The sequence below is a fragment of the Nanorana parkeri genome, unplaced genomic scaffold (assembly GCF_000935625.1).
Source record: "Nanorana parkeri isolate BGI_ZX_2015 unplaced genomic scaffold, ASM93562v1 scaffold1710, whole genome shotgun sequence".
Lineage (NCBI taxonomy): Eukaryota > Metazoa > Chordata > Amphibia > Anura > Dicroglossidae > Nanorana > Nanorana parkeri.
Genome location: NW_017307978.1, coordinates 65,004 through 83,347, shown reverse-complemented (window position 1 = coordinate 83,347; position 18,344 = coordinate 65,004). Strand labels below are relative to the sequence as shown.

The following is an 18,344-nucleotide window of genomic DNA, read 5'->3' as shown; positions in this document are numbered from 1 at the left end:
CATTAAATTAACTGTGGCAGCGCATGGCAAAGCTTTGTGACTCATTGCCATGCGTTGTGATACCTTGTGTTGCAATTAAATATACACCTGTATCATTTTATCACAACACAAACACCAAAACAATTTTTTACATAAGTCGATTATTTACAGTTTTGCATACCTTCATTTTTTTACCTTTTCGCAAAAAGGCGCAATTACAAATTTGCTAATATTTGTTATTTATTAACTCAATACAGTTTTATCTTTTAGATTTAGTCAAAAAATATTTTTTTTTGTGCACGGATACTGATTTTGGTGTGTTTTAACAATTGAATTGTGTATTTTTATCGGTTTAATATTAATTTGAGAAACATTTGCGCAATTATCGCAGGGCCTACAAATTTAGTATCACCATCTTTTTATTCTACCGGGCCTGCGCTTTCAGAAAATATATGGTTTGGGGGGTCTTTTACAAACGCTAGCAACGCACAGTTGAAAATCAAATCAATAGGAAAAAATTGCAGAAAATTCAAAAATGGCTTGGCCAGCTGATTTGAAAAATGTCCTGGAGGGCTTGGCAGCGAAAGGGTTAACGGGCATCGCTGTAGCTTTTCAAATAGCGGGGATTTCCCGCTCGCGTGCGCCGCACGGCGCGCCCGAGCGGGTGGATGTAACAGGACGTGTATACACGCCAGTTACATCCAAGAAGCTCCCGGCAGGCCGTGTATACACAGCGGCTGGCCGGGAGGTAGTTAAACATCGTAGGGATCACAGATTCAGACAATCCCCTGTCTCTCAGCATCTGGCTTTCAATAGCCATACCGTTAAAGCCAGATGATGTCAGCCTTGACCTTGGGACAGAAGATCCATTTGAAGTGGAAGTTGCAAGGGCAGACCTACGACTAGCCTCACCATGTCTGCATACCAAGGGCCTTGAGGCCAACTGGGAGCCACCAGAAATAGCAATATCCCTGATGTCTGATTGAAACTTGAGTCATCCTACGTAAAAGACAAGAGTTCGATTGCCCCCAATTCTAGAACATTGATTGGTAACTTGGCTTCCTCCATGACCATAGCTCCTATGCTGACAACTGACCAGTCACTCCACCTCAGCCAGTGAAACTGGTGTCCATTCTTACAATGTTCCAGCAAATTGGAAGAAATGACCTCCCATTCATCAAAGCAGGGGAACTGAGCCACGAAGCCAAAGAAGCTTTAACCGTCTGGTTCACCCACATTTGCCTATCCAGCTAAGAGGGTGACCTGTCCCATTGTTAAAGAATCTCTTTGCAGAATCAGTATGGTGCTGAAAAGAGGCAACCATTAGACCCAGAACTCTCATACACGTATAATTTGCAAGAAATCTGAAGCCTATAAATATTTTCCAGAGGAAGAAAAACCTTGGCCTGATATGTGTCTATGATCAGTCCTAGGTACACCAGGCGAAGATATGAAGGAGAAACCAAAGACAATTTCCCAAGATTCAGGATCCAAACAGATTCCTCCAGAATGCAAATGATGATCCAAAGATCAATTTCCAGATCCGAATGAAAATATACCTAAAAAAGGAAGTTGTGCAAACAAGATATCACCAACATCCCCCACTATCTCAACACGGCAAAGACTGGTGCCAAGACTTTGAATACCAGTGGGGCCAAGGCAAGGTCAAATGGATGGGCCACACACTGAAAATGGTCCTACCCCACCACCCCACTACCCCAGCGTAGGAAACATTGATGAGCATGACAAATCAGGACATGGAGGTAAGCATCCTTCATGTCTATGGATACCAGAAATTCCCAGAAATCACTTTTGTTATGTGGAATATAACATGGGTGCAAAAAATGAAAAAAAGGCCTCAGTCATGAAGGGGTTAAAGCCAGTTCGCAAACCCAGCTGTTTGAAATTTGAGACAACCAGGAATAGATGAACTCAGGGTCCCTGTTCCCTCCAAAGAAGACCCTGAGAGTGAAGCAGGGATTTACAGGTGGATTTACAGGTGGAACAAATAGAGCCTGACCCGGAGAGGGATTAACTTCCCCACAAGTTGCACAGCCCACCTTAGTGCCCACCACACCAGCACCACTCCCCCTAACAGGGTCCCCCATGCCCAGGGGCGGACTGACAACACATTGGGCCCCCAGGCAATATAAGATTTTGGGGCCCCCTTGTGCTCCACCCATATACAAGCCCCACCCACCCATGGAATTAGTTCTCCACAATATTTTCAAAATAACAGGTCTATTCACTAAAAGTTGAACTTAATTGAAGGGGAATTGGTAGGAGAATTAAAAATGTAGACCAATATAGGTGATTTGGAATGCGATTTGCAGAATACCATCAGCTATATTGGTCTACAAATCCTACCAATACATTATACAGCAATGCAGAATAATAGCATATGAATTTGGTACATACTCTGTGCTGGCGCTCTGCTCCAAGGTGCCCGGCCTGATGTCTCAGGCAGAGGGTCTGAGGAGGGGTGCGGAGGGTCCCAGGAGGGTTGTTGAAGGTCTCAGGAGGGGAAGATGTGCAGGCAGCAGAAGCTCTGTAAGCCGGCGCCCTGTGGTTCCCCAGAAGGCTGCTGCACAGGACCTAATGCAGTGGAATCAATTTTAAATATTAAATTGCTGAAGTGCAGAGGTCAGTTGTAATGCAGAAGTCAGCAGCGTAACGCAGAGTGCAGAGGTCAGCGACATGATGCAGAGTGCAGAGTTCAGCGGCATGAAGCAGAGTGCAGAGGTCAGCGTTGTGACACAGAGTGCAGAGGTAAGTTGTAACACAGAGTGCAGAAGTCAGTGGTGTGACCAGGGATGTGAGGGTCTCACCATGGCTGTGTGGTTCTCACCAGGGTTGCATGCTTGTCTCACCATGGTTGCGTGCGGGTCTCTCCAGGGCTGCGTGGGCGGCAGGGTCAGAACATGGTTGTGCAGAGGGTGCGGGCGGCTGGATCTCACCATGGCTGCGTGCTTGTCTCAGCATGACTGCGTGCTTGTCTCACCAGGGCTGTGTGCTGGTCTCACCAGGGTTGCGTGCTGGTCTCGCCAGGGCTGCTTGCTGGTCTCGCCAGGGCTGCGTGCTGGTCGCGCCAGGGCTGCGTGCTGGTCGCGACAGGGCTGCGTGTTTGTCCTATCAGGGCTATGTGGGCGGCAGGGTCAGAACATTTCTGTGCGGAGCATATGGGCGGCTGGGTCTCACCATGGCTGTGCGGGCGGCGGGAAGGAGGAGCTGTGTGGTATAGGTGCATCCTTTTTTATTGCAATGCAGAATTGTATATGGTAGAGAGGACTACACATCCCAGCAATACTTTAAACAGCAATAGCATTACTGTATAAAGTACTGCTGGTATTTGTAGTCCTCTATAAAGGGTGCCATTCTGCATTGCGGAATAGCACCTGCTATAGGAGGACTACAAATACCACCAATACTTTAAACAGCAATAGCATTACTAGAGAGGACTACACATCCCAGCAGTACTTTAAACAGCAATAGCATTACTGTATAAAGTACTGCTGGTATTTGTAGTCCTCTATAGAGGGTGCCATTCTGCATTGCTGCAATGCAGAATGGCATAGGCTAGAGAGGACTACAAATACCAGCAGTATTTTATGCAGGGGCCCCAGGCTGCCGCATCACGTACCTGGCTGCCTGCAGCTCCTCTGGCTCCCTTCTCCGGGCGGCCGGTGTTTACCGGCGGGCCCCCCCTCTCTGCACTGGCAGTAGCGTGCGTGGGTTACTGGGGCCCCCCACCATTCCGCACCTACCTCTCCATATCCTCCCTCTCCACGGCCCGGATCTCCTCTGTGTCCCCGTTCCGCGGCTCCCGACATCAGTCTGCCCACTGCTCCATGGCCCGGAATGCTGGAAAGACTGTCGATCCCAGCAGGCCGCGCGCAGGGCGAAGGAAATGGCAAATTGTGATGGGGAGCAGGGGGCCACGGGCCGACTGACCGAATGGTCAGTCCGCTCCTGCCCATGCCCCTATTCAACAAGCCCAAACCCACAAACGCATGAATGGGGTCCCCCAGAGCCGAGCTTCTTTTTGTGACTAGTGTTCTACTCTTGCAAGTGGTGGTATAGCCTATCGGTACAGAGATCAAGATCCACATTGTGTCCTTTAGTGAATGAACAAGAAAAGTTTATTAACATATTTACCTTATTTCCCACTTCCACATGTGGTATTCATGCAAGGGTGATGTCAGCATTCTTTGGGCAATATCATAGGAAATGACGAGTAGCCCAAATCTTGCAAGAAGACACAATAGCACTGTGTTTTAACACCGTCTTGTGGAGATATAGGGTACTTACATTTCCCAGGATATGGCTCAAAGGATGCTGACATCACCCCTGCAGCACGAAAGCTAGAGGAGTACAACTAATTTTTGTAACTAACTAACTTTTCTTTTAGGCCCTTACTAATTAAATGAACATTGCTTTGAGTGCAACAACTGCTTTAAAGTAGAACTGTGGCAAGGATATGGACATTTAAATATTAACATATTCTTAACAATTAGTAAATAATTACTATAACAATTAGTAAATTACAGTATGTTTAAAACCCAAACTTTTGTTTTAATTTTGGATAACATAGGTAATGCTTAAATCCCATATGCATCCCTTTAGAGAGATTTCCCTTCACTTCCTGTCCTGTCGGCACAAAAGATGAGATGTCACTGTAACAAGTAACCCTGTTGGAAGGTTTCAGCTCTATTAGGCTCATTCACACGAGAAACGGCCGGCACGCACAGCTCCGTGCTGCGTGCACGGCCGTATCGGGCAGCTCCCGGGAAGGACAGGTGCTGCGTGTGATTAGTATGCAGCCCCTGTCTTTCTCTATGGGAATATACAGCTGTATGCCACCCTACGCTGACCCCAAGTGTAGGTCCGTACAGGTGCAGGTGTCCCGGCCCGGACGCAGACAGGATCCATCCTGTCAGCGTACAAGTACAGACACCCGCATAGACGTGCAGGGGGGTGAGCATATAGTGGCATATGCCACCCTACGCTGACCCCAAGTGTAGGTCCGTACAGGTGCAGGTGTCCCGGCCCGGGGTGTACAGCTGCGTAGTCCCATCGAGAAGTACAAGGGCTGTGTATTAATCACACGCAGCACCTGTCCTTCCCAGGAGCTGCCTGATACGGCCGTGCATGCAGCACGGAGCTGTACGTGCCGGCCGGTTCTCGTGTGAATGAGGCTTTACTGTTCTAGTGACAGTTTTCTCATCACTTTCAGGTCTGGTATCAATAATGATAATTAGATATACTTTAAAACAAGCCTTTACTGACCTCTGTAGCTGCAGGCACTGTGGAGTAATTATTCTGCAGAACAAAAACCTCTGTTTCCTTTTTAATTTTCTTGTCTTACCTCTGCCAGTAGTGAGTTGGCAGCCTGCCAGGTTTTTTATTATCTAATTTAAACACAGAGCAGGTGCGCAAGAAGAGAGGAGATAGCTAAGTGCTAAGACCAGATGTCACATGTATTGTGAGTTTACTGCTTCTATTATGACATTTGAGGACTAATTGCTCTACAATTACTGCAACTATATTCAAATATTTGAATGTCCCTAGCCTGGCCACAGGTCTACTTTTGGTTTCCATATTGGGTTATGGCATAATGACATCACTCCAATGCACATTCTTAATAAAAAAACAAAAAGAGGAAAAATGGTCTCTAGTCACTTCTAATAAAAAAAATCAGTTTCTACATGGTCTCAACTTCATTTCACATTGAGATTAAAGCCTTGTTCCTCCTGCAGCTAAACACCACTCTCAGCTGCCAAATGCCAGATACTCTGTGACCAGTAGAGGATCTGATATTTGACAGTTGAATGATGGGAGGCTAAATATTGAAGAGAAGGTGAGGAAGAAAATGAATAGGAAAGGAGGGAATACGTTGCATCAAAACACGCATTTCTTGATTGTATAATATTTAACTGGATTATTTTACATTTTATAGCATATCCCAATGCCTGTGCTATATGGAATTTTTCTTCAAATGGGCGTGGCAGCTTTAGGAAGCATTAAGGTACTTAATTTAATCTATCATTTTACCATTACTTTTTTTATATACATATTCTTAATTTCCAGTTGATCAACCTGTGGCTTATGTATTATGCATACGTTTTGCTGTTGATATGTCACATATGTCAGTCTGAGTTGTCCCAAGAATACACATATTGTGGATCACTGGGGACAGCATCTAGAAGTTTTTTGAAGTTGTCAATACTCTTGCCTATACTACTATATGGAGCAGGGCAGAGGCGGCTCTCTAATTAGGCAAATTAGGCGGTTGCCTAAGGCCTCACGCTCACAAGGGCCTTGCGGCCGCCTAATTTGCCTAACACATTACAGGGGACCTTAGAGCTGCTGTGCGCAGGCAGCATTAGGAGCTCTGTCACATCCAAGCGTGCATCGTGAGATGTTCGGCGGCTGCGATGCACGCTTGAATGTGACAGAGCTCCTAATGCTGCCTGCGTACAGCAGCATTAAGGTACCCTGTCACCTCCAAAGGGTGCTGTTGGGGGGGGGCGGAGAAATGTTACCACCATCCCCACAGACAACTCTCCCCGCTGCAGACTCACAGACTGTTGGAGATTTGTCCTTACAGGCTGTAATCGGCTGCAGCAATCTGTGTCAGAGGGGGCAGACAGCCGATTACAGCCTGTAAGCAGAAACCTCTGACAGTCTGTGAGTTTCGTCCCCCGTCCAGTCTACTCACCCCTCCGCACTGTGCTTCTGTCAGCCGCTATTGTCCCCATTCCAGCAGCTGGCAGCAATAGCCAGCCTGTTATTGGCTCTTTTAAATTGCAGTAGCCAATAACAGGGTGGCTATTACACCCGCCCACTGCCTGCCGTCAATCAGCAGAGTAGGACCTGATGGAGAACTTTCTCCTTCTGGTCCCTCCTCTGCTGATTGACAGCAGGCAGTGGGTGGGTGCAATTGCCAGCCTGTTTTTAGTTATTGCAATTTGAAATATGAAGTTAAACTAAAAGGAAAAATACGAAAAAAAGTTTAAAAAATAAAGTTAAATAAACTAAAACTAAAAATATAAAAAAATTAAAAAGTTACAAAGTTAAATAAATAGTAAAAATGCAAAAAAAATAAAGTTAAATAAACTAAAATGAAAAATACAAAAAAAATTTAAAAGGTTTAAATTTTTTAAAAAAGTTAAAAAATAAAATAAAAAGCACAGCCTCCTGAGACCCACAGCCTCCTAAAACCCCACACAGCCATCAATTTTCCACTATGGTTGTGAGTGGGGCGTCATGTTTAATTTTTGCCTAAGGCCTCACAAAGTCTAGAGCCGCCTCTGGAGAAGGGAGTTCCACATTTTTCCTACTCTAACCCCCGGTGCAATTTTGTGTGGATTAAACTTGCTTTCCTACAACCTCAAACTGTGGCCACGTCAGAAACCTTAGATTAAAGAGATTGTTACATAATTACACTAATGAATGTGTAGGTAGCTCCTCTTAAATCCCTTCTCTCTATATTGAATAAATGTAATTTACCTAATCGTTCCTCTTAGATGAGGTTCTTTATTCCACTTATTAATAGTAATATGTCACGCTACCACATTTCTATCACATCTCTCTAATTATGTTTTGTGGAGCTTTGTGGATATTGGATGACATAGTAGCTGCTGATTTTGTAACTTAGCTCTAATTGCGGCAAAAAGTAATTTTCTCAACAATTTATTTCAGTTTTAAGTTTTTTCAGTTCACAGTTTATTTAACACCCTACTGTTCTAAACCTGGTATGTAGTTGTTATTTGGAAATATTATCCTAAATGTCTTTATTGTGTTTTTACTAATTTTTCCTTTTATCGGTCTATCTTTACAGTTCATAGAACGGTTGAAATTACTCTTTATTCCACCTAAGCATCAGCCTGACCTAATTTATCTTCGTCATGTCCCTCTACGGAAAATTCACCTATTTACACTAATCCAAATATCTTGTTTGATAATTTTATGGATATTGAAATCAACAGAAGCTGCAATTATTTTTCCTCTGATGGTAAAAAATATACCAGACGCATTTTCTCATTTTCTCTTTGCTGATTGTTGTTGTATAAGCCAATTATGTCAATGTTCATATAAAAAGATAAGTATTATTTTGTGATGGGAAAATAAAGTTTTTTGCATAAAAAAAAAACAGTGTGTCTGAGAAAACAAATAGTACATCTCTGCAGTACATGTGCATTTCTCCATGTTTTTATTTTATTATAAATGCTGCAAGTATTGAAATAAATATGTGATGATTTGCCAGAAATCAAGATTACTCCTTAACTTTCTGTTCAAGCTAAAAACACAGTCTTTGCTGTGTTGTCAGCCATGCATTCTTTTGCTGGATTACAGACCTCCATAATATAAGGGGAGGCACAACAGTGGAGAACTGGACATCGCTGACCAAGAAGCACTGCTTGGTATTTCAGCAGAGGCACAGTTCTCAGATCAAATAGAAAGTATTGTACTTTTGGCAGAATTGGACTTTTGGCAGAATCATCAGGTATTTTTCTGTACTTGCAGTGCTTTTAGGAAACAAAACATGGAGAAATGTGCATGTATAAAAGAATATTTTTTAATTTAAATTTAATTTTGCCCAAGCATACAATTTATTAAATTAAAGTTTTCACCTAAATCCCTGATCTTTTGCTTTCTTTCAGCTGCTGGCCCTTGTAGGTATACGGAAGGCAATGGAATGTATTTTTTCTTTACATGATCTAAGTTGGCTGGATGACATATTGCCACAGCACTCTGTTAGCGAAGCAGGGCAAAAGTCAGAAGAAATAGATTCAACTGACAGTGAAGATGTAAGATAAAATCCTATGTATTGTACTGACAAAAGGTTTTAGCTCTCAGCAATAGGTGTGTTTCTACTTCCTTAGAAATTTAGCTCTGAGGCATGTTTACTGCTTGGAGAATGCAATTAATTTCAAAGTATAAATATGATTCTGTTGAACCTTAAAAGGAATGCATCTGTCATGACTATGTGACAAAGGTTTGATAGGAGTTAAAATGAGTAAAGAGGACCTTGATCTTTGTCACTAAGGACCCTTTCACACGGGGGTCCCTGCAGGAATCCCCTCCTGATCACCCGTGTGAAAGGGCCTAATTCTTTTAAATGTTATTTTAGAAAAAAGGCAGATGCGTTTTTTGCACAGTAAAATAGACTATAAATCAAACACTGTCCTATGCTACATTTACTGTTAGTTCTGATTAGTGTGATTTTATTTAGGTGTAAGTGTTATTGGTTATGTAGTGTGTGTATTGCCAAAAGTATTGGGACGCCTGCCTTTACACGCACATGAACTTTAATGGCATCCCAGTCTTAGTCCGTAGGGTTCAATATTGAGTTGGCCCACCCTTTGCCGCTATAACAGCTTCAACTCTTCTGGAAAAGCTGTCCACAAGGTTTAAGAGTGTGTCTATGGGAATGTTTGACCATTCTTCCAGAAGCGCATTTGTGAGGTCAGGTACTGATGTTGGACGAGAAGCCCTGGCTCACAGTGTACGCTCTAATTCATCCCAGAGGTGTTCTACCGGGTTGAGGTCAGGACTCTGTGCAGGCCAGTCAAGTTCCTCCACCCCAAACTCGCTCTTCCATGTCTTTATGGACCTTGCTTTGTGCACTGGTGCGCAGTCATGTTGGAACAGGAAAGGGCCATCCCCAAACTGTTCCCACAACGTTGGGAGCAGGAAATAGTCCAAAATGTCTTGGTGTGCTGATGCCTTAAGAGTTCCCTTCACTGGAACAAAGGGGCCAAGCCCAAGCCCTGAAAAACAACCCCACACCATAATCCCCCCTCCACCAAACTTTACACTTGGCACAATGCAGTCAGGCAAGTACCATTCTCCTGGCAAACCCAGACACATCCATCGGATTTCCAGACAGAAAAGGGTGATTCGTCACTCCAGTCTCCACTTCTCTAGAGTCCAGTGGCGACGTGCTTTACACCACTGCACCCGATGCTTTGCATTGCACTTGGTGATGTAAGGCTTGGATGCAAATGGTCGGCCATGGAAACCCATTCCGTGAAGCTCTCTACACACTGTTCTGTGCCAATCTGAAGGCCACATGAAGTTTGGAGGTCTGTAGCTATTGACTCTGCAGACAGTTGGCGACTAACTAACTATATATCTTCTGTGGATGTAGGCTGCCTCTAATCCTGCTGTCTCTTCGTGTAATCCGAGAGAAACTCAATGATAATGAGATCAGGGCTCTGTGGGGGCCAAACCGCCACTTCCAGTACTCCTTGTTCTTCTTTCCGTTGTAGATGGTTCTTAATAACATTGGTCGTATGTTTGGGGTCATTGTCCTGCTGCAGAATGCATTTTGGGCCAATCACACATCTCCCTGATGGTATGACAAGATGGATGAGCATCTGCTTGTATTTCTCAGCATTGACTGACCAAATCTCCAACTCTATTTGCAGAAATGCAGCACCAGACTTGCAAGGAGCGTCCACCATGTTTTACTGTTGCCTGCAGACACTCATTATTGTACTGCTCTCCAGCCCTTTGGCAAACAAACCACCTCCTGCTACAGCCAAAGTAACATTTTGACTCATCTGTCCAGAGCACCTAATGCCATTTTTCTGCGACCTTGCTGCCAAAAAGCCATATCACCGATGTGTAAAGAAGGCTGAGTGACTCAACTATGAACGAAAACATAGGAGCCGGGGGTGTAGAAAAATGGCTGTATTTGGTTATATGAATATAAAGAAATTCTGCGCTATGGAAGCTGTCTCAAAGTGAAAAATATCAAATATAAAAGATGAAAAGCTGCTGTGCTAATAATAGAAATAAATTAGATCAAACAGATGCACTGTGCTAATCAATAATCTTAATGTGCATGAATAATAAAGTGCTAGATATCAAATAAATCACATATAACTAGGGTTGCACTGATATCAAGTACAGTACTCGGTACAAGTACGAGTACATGTACCGATACTTTTGAGCTCCAAGACTAGACTAGAGAAAAATTCAAAAGTTAGGAGGCAGCTGTCATTTGTAAGGCGCACACAGAGCTCCTGGGATTTGTACATCTCTGTTTTAATGTACGATTTAGTTTTTATAAATATAAATAAAGTGATGCACAGATTCCAGTTTTGCGAGTACGAGTACTGGTACTTGCCGAGTATTTACAAGTACGAGTACTGATACATTTTTGTTTATTGTCATGTGACAGTTTTTCTAAAACAATACTGACTAATGATTTCAGGACAGTTGTGGAGTGCCAGAGCCAGGTCCCAGCTGCAACCGCTGCAACCCTGGTAGTTCGGCACTGTTACTCGAAAAGTATCTGTGCATCCCTACATATAACCAATATACTTAATAAATTCTCATGAATAATAAAACATGTCTCTCATTTATAAAGTCCACCATTAATTGATGCAAAAAAAGTGACAAAGTGCTAAGATGTAAATAACCATCAGTGATAAGTCCTTCTTATAGCTATAGTGCACAAACTCCCGGTGACTGAGAAACACACCGCACTCACCAGACTTCCATATTTAAAGAGGCATAACAATCCCACATCGCAATCACGTGAGCGTTTGCTCCTCCACTCGCAGTTAGAACTTCCTCCTCGACTCTGTGCTCTTTCACTAGAAAGCTTCCGGTTCAGGTGTGGTCGTTTACAAAATGTATCCGTTCCCCAGAGAGGATAATAAATACATAGTGTAATATGCCAGAACAGGTTTTTATTTTAAAAAGGTTTAAAAACACTTACAAGATTCCCAGAAACAATCACTTTTTCAAAAAATATTCCAATCCATCACGAACAGGCCAGTTAAATCACACAATTAAAATCCTTCCAACTTAGCGTGTCCCAACCTGTCACAATCCAGCAGGTAACAGAGGATTGGACTACAGCTGCGGATCTGTTGCGTGTAGGCTTTATGGGATTGGGTCAGTCAGACGGCTCACTAATACACCAAGTGCGATGGGGAGCCGTTACACATCATGTATCCCAGCCTAGAATTAAGGAAAGGTAAGAACCGGTGTACCACTACCCAGTTCTACCTGTAGGTATTAGATTAACGATTACGGGGGTCTGATGGGACTGTAGTCCGCAGGCAAGCCTAAGTACGCACTCCTGGTATATACAGTCCTATGAAGCTCCTATTAATATGGTTAGCAATGTAACAGCTCTAATGCTCCGTCAGTATATAGCTAGTAATAACTGGAGACACTACTCCACAGCGGTATGGAAAACTTTAGGCAGAAGCACAGGCAGGCAATACTCCAGCAATATGTTCAGCAGTATGAATCAATTTAGGCAATAGCACAGAGACGTTTTTTTATTCATTAGACATGTGCACCGGCAAAAAATTTGTTTAGTTTCGTCTCGTTTTCATTCGGATTTTGCGTTATTTAGTTTTTCGGGTCCGAAAGTCAATTCGTTTCAGATTCGGACAAAATTCGTTAGCAGTAGTCTGTTACGAATGGTCGTTTTGTTTCGTTCATTAATTGCATATGAAAAGTATTGACACCTCGGCTCACAGACCACAATGGCATTCAGGAGCTCATGAATAGTATTATGGGAGCTCCCGAATGCTATGTTGTATTTCACAGCTGAGAATGTCAAATGTGCGGAGCGAGCCGTGACATCACGGCTCGCTTTGCCCATCTGTTTACTTTTGGGCTGAATGTCATTTTGCAGTGAGTTTTCGTTGGGTTCGGACAGTCGTTGTGCAGCGGGACTTTTTTTATTTTGGCGGGTCAGCGGGCGACCTGCATCGTTATTGACACTGGATTACATTGATGGAGCCATTTTTATTTATGTTTTAATTAAAGGAATAGTCAATTAAAGGATGTTTTCTAAAAGTGTGGTTTGTTTATTTACTTTGAATTTTAACCCTTTAGTGAAGAGGTAGGGGTACACGTACCCCTTACTCATTCAGAAGGGAGCAGCGGCATCTGGGTGCCCCCTTAATTAAAGGGATACCCCGATGCAAATAAGCCCCTTGGCGTAGACCCCCCAAAACCACCGGGTCAGGGTTGTGGGGTAGAGGCCCTTGTCACCATCGGCATGGGGACACCCTCCCAATGCCGAGGGAATGTGGCCCTCTGCTGCAGACTTAAAAAAATGTTTTTTCAAATGTCACTTTGCTGCAACGAACGGACGAAACAAAAAAGAAATAACGATTTGTACAGATTCGGAATCAGAACTTCGGATTCGTTTCCATTCATTTTTGCTGTAATTCGGATACATCCGAATCTCCGAATTTCTGAAAATTCGTCGGAAGCGAATCACACATGTCTATTATTCATGGGAATGTATTAACTATATTGGTTATATATGATTTATTTGATATCTAGCACTCTATTATTCACGCATTATGATTATTCATTAGCGTGGTGCATCCGTTTGATCTAATGTATTTGGTTGTAGGAGGCAGTTTGTTCGCCGAAGGGCTGGAGAGTGGTACAATAATGAGTGTCTGCAGCAACAGTGAAGAATGGTGGAGGTTCTTTGCAAGTCGGTGTTTGCATTTCTGCAAATAGAGTTGGAGATTTGGTCAGGATCAATGGTATCCTCAATGGTGAGAAATACAAGCAGATACTTAACCATCAGGGGCTGACTGGCAACTTTTAGCCCAGGGGCAAGTACAACCCAGAGGCCCATGGTGCAGCGGCTTGGCCCACCTCTTGCTTTGCCTCTTCTCCCTGCCCCTGCCTGCCACTTTTGCCATCCATGTTACGGTAGTGTGAATGGTCGGGGGATGTGAGGACTCACTAGTCAGTCCATGAAAGGGGTGCTGACTGGGGGATGGGCTGCTGGGCTCCCTGCATGGTTCCGCTCCATGTCTGGTACTTAGGCACTCTCACCCACTGTGGGCCACCAGACTTCTAGGCTGTGAGCTGTTGGAAGGATAGTGGGAGGAGCCGGACAGTGTCAAAGTCAGTGTTCTATAATTTTTTTCGACCCCCCCACGTCATCTGAATCAGATGTTTTCATGACCCCCTTACTTCATGCACATGCGCACCTGGAAGTGACGCAGCAGATATATTTCTGGGTTGAGCAAAATAAAAGCACACTGGTAGTGGAGGGAGGCCTTGTCAGTTCTGTGCACGCACGCGACCGCTGCGCCCCTTTTAGTTCTGTGACTGACTTCAAGCTGTAGAGGGACTACAACTCTCAGCACATTATACAGCAATGCAGAATAATAGTATATTAAATTGCTACATACTCATTGCTGCTCTGCTCTGGGGTGTCAGTCTGATGTCTTGGTCAGAAGGTCTCAGAAGGGGTGGGGAGGGTCTTAGCAGGGGGGATGTGCAGATGGCGGAAAAGCTATAAGCAGGCACCATGTGGTTCCCCAGAAGGCTGCTGCGTGGTCCCCAGCAAACGTGGGATCTAACGCAGCCGAATCAATTTGAAAAATGAAAGCGCCAGTACCAGTTTTTAGTATCAGAGAACTCTCACCAATACTGGTATCAGGGCGTCCCTGGTTTGAAGGCCTTTGTAGGTGTCAGAAATCATGTGTAATCACACTAGCTAAGACTCTGTCTCCTAGCATGCGTGCCCAGTCTTGCTCCGCTCCCCTTCTGCTTTTTCTGTGAATAATTTATAACACAGAGTGCAGAAGTCAGCGGTGTGATGCTCAGTGCAGAGGTCAGCGGTGTAATGCACAGTGCAGAGGTCATCGGTGTGATGTACAGTGCAGAGATAAGCGGGGTGATGATGTACAGTGCAGAGGTCAGCGGTGTGATGTACAGTGCAGAGGTCAGCGGTGTGATGTACAGTGCAGAGGTCAGCGGTGTGATGCACAGTGCAGATGTCAGCGGTGTAATGCACAGTGCAGAGGTCAGTGGTGTAATGCACAGTGCAGAGGTCAGCGGTGTGATGTACAGTGCAGAGATCAGCGGTGTGATGTACAGTGCAGAGATCAGCGGTGTGATGTACAGTGCAGAAGTCAGTGGCATAACACACAGTGCAGAAGTCAGCGCTGTAACACAGCGTACAGAAGTCAGTGGTGTAACGCACAGTACAGATGTCAGCAGTGCGATGCATAGTAGAGAGGTCAGCGGTGCAATGCAGAGTGCAGAGGTCAGTGGTGTACAGCTGTGTGACGTAGAGTACAAAGGCAAATTATTAACGCTAATGCTGAGGTGAGGGTGTGAAGCACAGTGCAGAGGTCAGCGATCTAACACATAGTGCAGTGGCCAGTGATGTATGCACAGCACAAAGGTCAGTAATAACGCACAGTGCAGAGGTCAGCAGAGTGACGCACAGTGCAGAAGTCTGCAGTGTAATGTAGAGGTCAGTATGTAATGCAGTGCAGAGGTCAGCAGTGTAATGTAGAGGTCAGTATATAATGCAGTGCAGTGGTGTAATGCAGAGGTCAGTATGTAACACAGTTACAGGCATTTAAAAAAGTGGCGGAATAATAATAATAAAAATAATAATAATAATCTGAGCAGATACAATAGGTGACCTTGCAACTTCGTTGCTTGGCCACCTAATAATAATCTGAACAGATACAATAGGTGTCCTTGCAACTTTGTTGCTTGGCCACCTAATAATAATAAATATAGCTGCAAGCAGCAATAAAGGTGACCAAGCAGTAGAGCCGGTCCATAGCACATGAGAAGATATTGTAGTTAGAGAGATAAAAAAGAGACATGATTTTATGAATTATTTAAAAAAATCAAATTCAAAATGGCGGCCGACCTTGGTGACCTCTGGAAGCCATATTGTATTTGGCAGTTATGATGTTGAGTTATCATATGTATAACAAGTTTAACATACTTCACTAGTGATATAAATGCACATTTATGCAATTGGATGCAATGTCAAAAAGTGATTGGCTTGTGGCGGCCATATTGATTTGGGGATCCGGCCTGGTTTTACAGCCGTGGTAGAGAGGTAGCTGTGGATATATGTGCAAAGTTTTGAGTTATTCTGTAAAATGGTTTCAGAATTTAAGTTGTTTGCAGAATAATGCACCATCCAAAATGGCTGCCAAACCATGCGGTAATATGACTTGTAATAAACATATATGATTGCAGAACTCAGCATAATCTCACGTATTAATTTGTATATCTGTAGCCTTAGCGGTTATGAAAAAACAGATGTTTGAAAATTGTCAGAAATTGGTTTGCTTAAACCAAGATGGCCGCCAGAGCATGTGACCTATGACCTTTATGTTTCCAAGTTTTGAACACATCACTGTTCTCTACCATTGGGCCAAATTTCATGAGTTTTTACATAACGGTGTGGCAATAATTCGCATTTGAAAAAAAGAGCATCAAAATGATAGAAATATTTGTCAAATTTGACACAATTCAATATGGCCGCCGAACCATGTGACCGATTGACTTGTAATGATCAGTTATGAGTATAGAGCTCACCATAACTTCAAGCAGCAATTTGTAGACCTGTAGCTTTAGTAGTTCCTGAGAAATAGATGTTTGAATATGCAGCTGAATATAATTAACTAAAACAAGATGGCTGCCAGGCAATGTGACCTATGACCTTTATGTTGCAGAGGATTAGGCATAGCACAGAGGTCTACCATTGGGCCAAGTTGCATCAGTTTATGAGTAACAGTGTGCCAATTAGAGGCTTTTGAAAAAAAGGCCATAAAAATAATTACACTATCTAAACATGATTTGCTTGCAGTGGCCATTTTGATTGTGGGGTCGGGCCAGTTTCTACAACCATGGCAGAAGAGGTCGCCCTGGACATATGTGCAAAGTTTGGAGTTATTCTGATATATGGTTTCAGAGTTTAAGTTGTTTGCAGAATATGGCACATTCCAAAATGGCTGCCAAACCATGCGGTCACATGACTTGTGATAAACATATATGAGTATAATCTAACATATTAATTTGTATATCTGTAGCCTTAGCGGTTATGAAAAAACAGATCAGCAATAGAGCTATAATGAGCACATGTGGCAACAGAGCAAAGCATAAGCTCACAAAGCAAGTTGTACATCTGTAGCTTTAGCGGTTCTGGAGATGAAGGTTTCTGAATAGTTCAAAAAAATCGTCACAAAAATCGTCACTAAAACCAAGATGGCTGCCACATCATGTGACCTATGACCTTTATATTATAATAAGCTCTGCAGAGCACAGGGCTGCAATGTTTCATGAGTTTTTGACTTACAGAGCACTTGTTACAGGCATTTGAAAAAGCGGCGAAATAATAACAATAATAATAATAAAAATAATAATAAATATAGCTGCAAGCAGCAATAAAGGTGGCCAAGCAGTAGAGCCGGTCATGGCACATGAGAAGATATTGTAGTTTGAAAGAAAAAAAAAAAGACATGATTTTATGAATTATAAAAAAATTAATTCAAAATGGCCACCGACCTTGTTGACCTCTGGAAGCCATATTGTATTTGGGTCAAATCACGGCTTGAAGTATCTTGCTTTGCATGTAATGAGTCTACCGGTATCTCATATATTAGTTTCACCTTTTAAATTGCATTAGTGAAATAAATGAACTTTTGCACGATATTCTAATTATTCGAGTTTCCCCTGTATGTGCAAAGTTTTGAGTTATTCTGATATATGGTTTCAGAGTTTAAGTTGTTGACAGAATATTGCACAATCCAAAATGGGTGCCAAACCATGTGACCAATAGAGCTATAATGAACACATGTGGCAACAGAGCATACCATAAGCTCACAAAGCGAGTTGTACATCTGCAGCTTCAGCGGTTCCGGAGATGCAGGTTTCTGAATAGTTCACAAAAATCGTCACAAAAACAAAGATCATGTGACTTATGACCTTTATATTATAATAAGCTGTGTCCCAGCAAGGAGGAGAGAAACTGACAGCTGGCTGAGCGCTGTGGGAGGAGAGCTCTGTGAGCAGTCGGCGTCTCTCCTCCCACACTGCTCAGCCTCCTATCACAGTCTGGCAGAGCGGTGTGTGGATGGAGACAGCCCGCGATGTCACAGGAGGCTGAGCTTTCCTCCCTGCTCCACTCGCTCAGCCTTCTGTGACAGCGTGTCAGAGAGGAGAGCGAGTACAAACACTCAGCGATCAGTGATCGCTGAGTGTTTGTAGATAATTGAGGAAAGAGTATGGTTACTATATCCTCAATTATGAATGAATAGGAAGTGAACTAAATCACCTCCTGTTCATTCATGGTTGTAGTTATATTGAAAAAGTATCGGTAATTGGTATCGGCGAGTACTTGAAAAAAAGTATCGGTACTCGGCCTTAAAAAAGTGGTATCGGTGCATCCCTATTAAAAAGTTTATAAAAAATAAATAAAATATTTCAAAAATTTCAAAAAATTAAAAAAACAATTTATTTTGGTTTTGTTTCGGTTTTTAAATTTCTATTTCGGTGGACCTCTAAAAATAAAAATAATGTAAAGTGCTGTATCAAAGCAC

The 18,344-nt window shown here is 43.2% G+C and overlaps 1 protein-coding gene across 1 annotated transcript in view; it reads left to right on the top strand.

Moving 5' to 3' along the window:
- Nucleotides 1-18,344, top strand: part of LOC108799384 (electrogenic sodium bicarbonate cotransporter 1-like) — a gene marked incomplete at its 5' end in the record, with an annotated part of 300,557 nt that overhangs the window by 228,587 nt on the left and 53,626 nt on the right. The window contains 3 exons of the mRNA XM_018571249.1: nucleotides 5,936-6,004; nucleotides 7,820-7,993; nucleotides 8,643-8,789. Coding sequence (XP_018426751.1) covers nucleotides 5,936-6,004; nucleotides 7,820-7,993; nucleotides 8,643-8,789 — 390 coding nt within the window. The remainder of the gene's footprint in view (nucleotides 1-5,935; nucleotides 6,005-7,819; nucleotides 7,994-8,642; nucleotides 8,790-18,344) is intronic.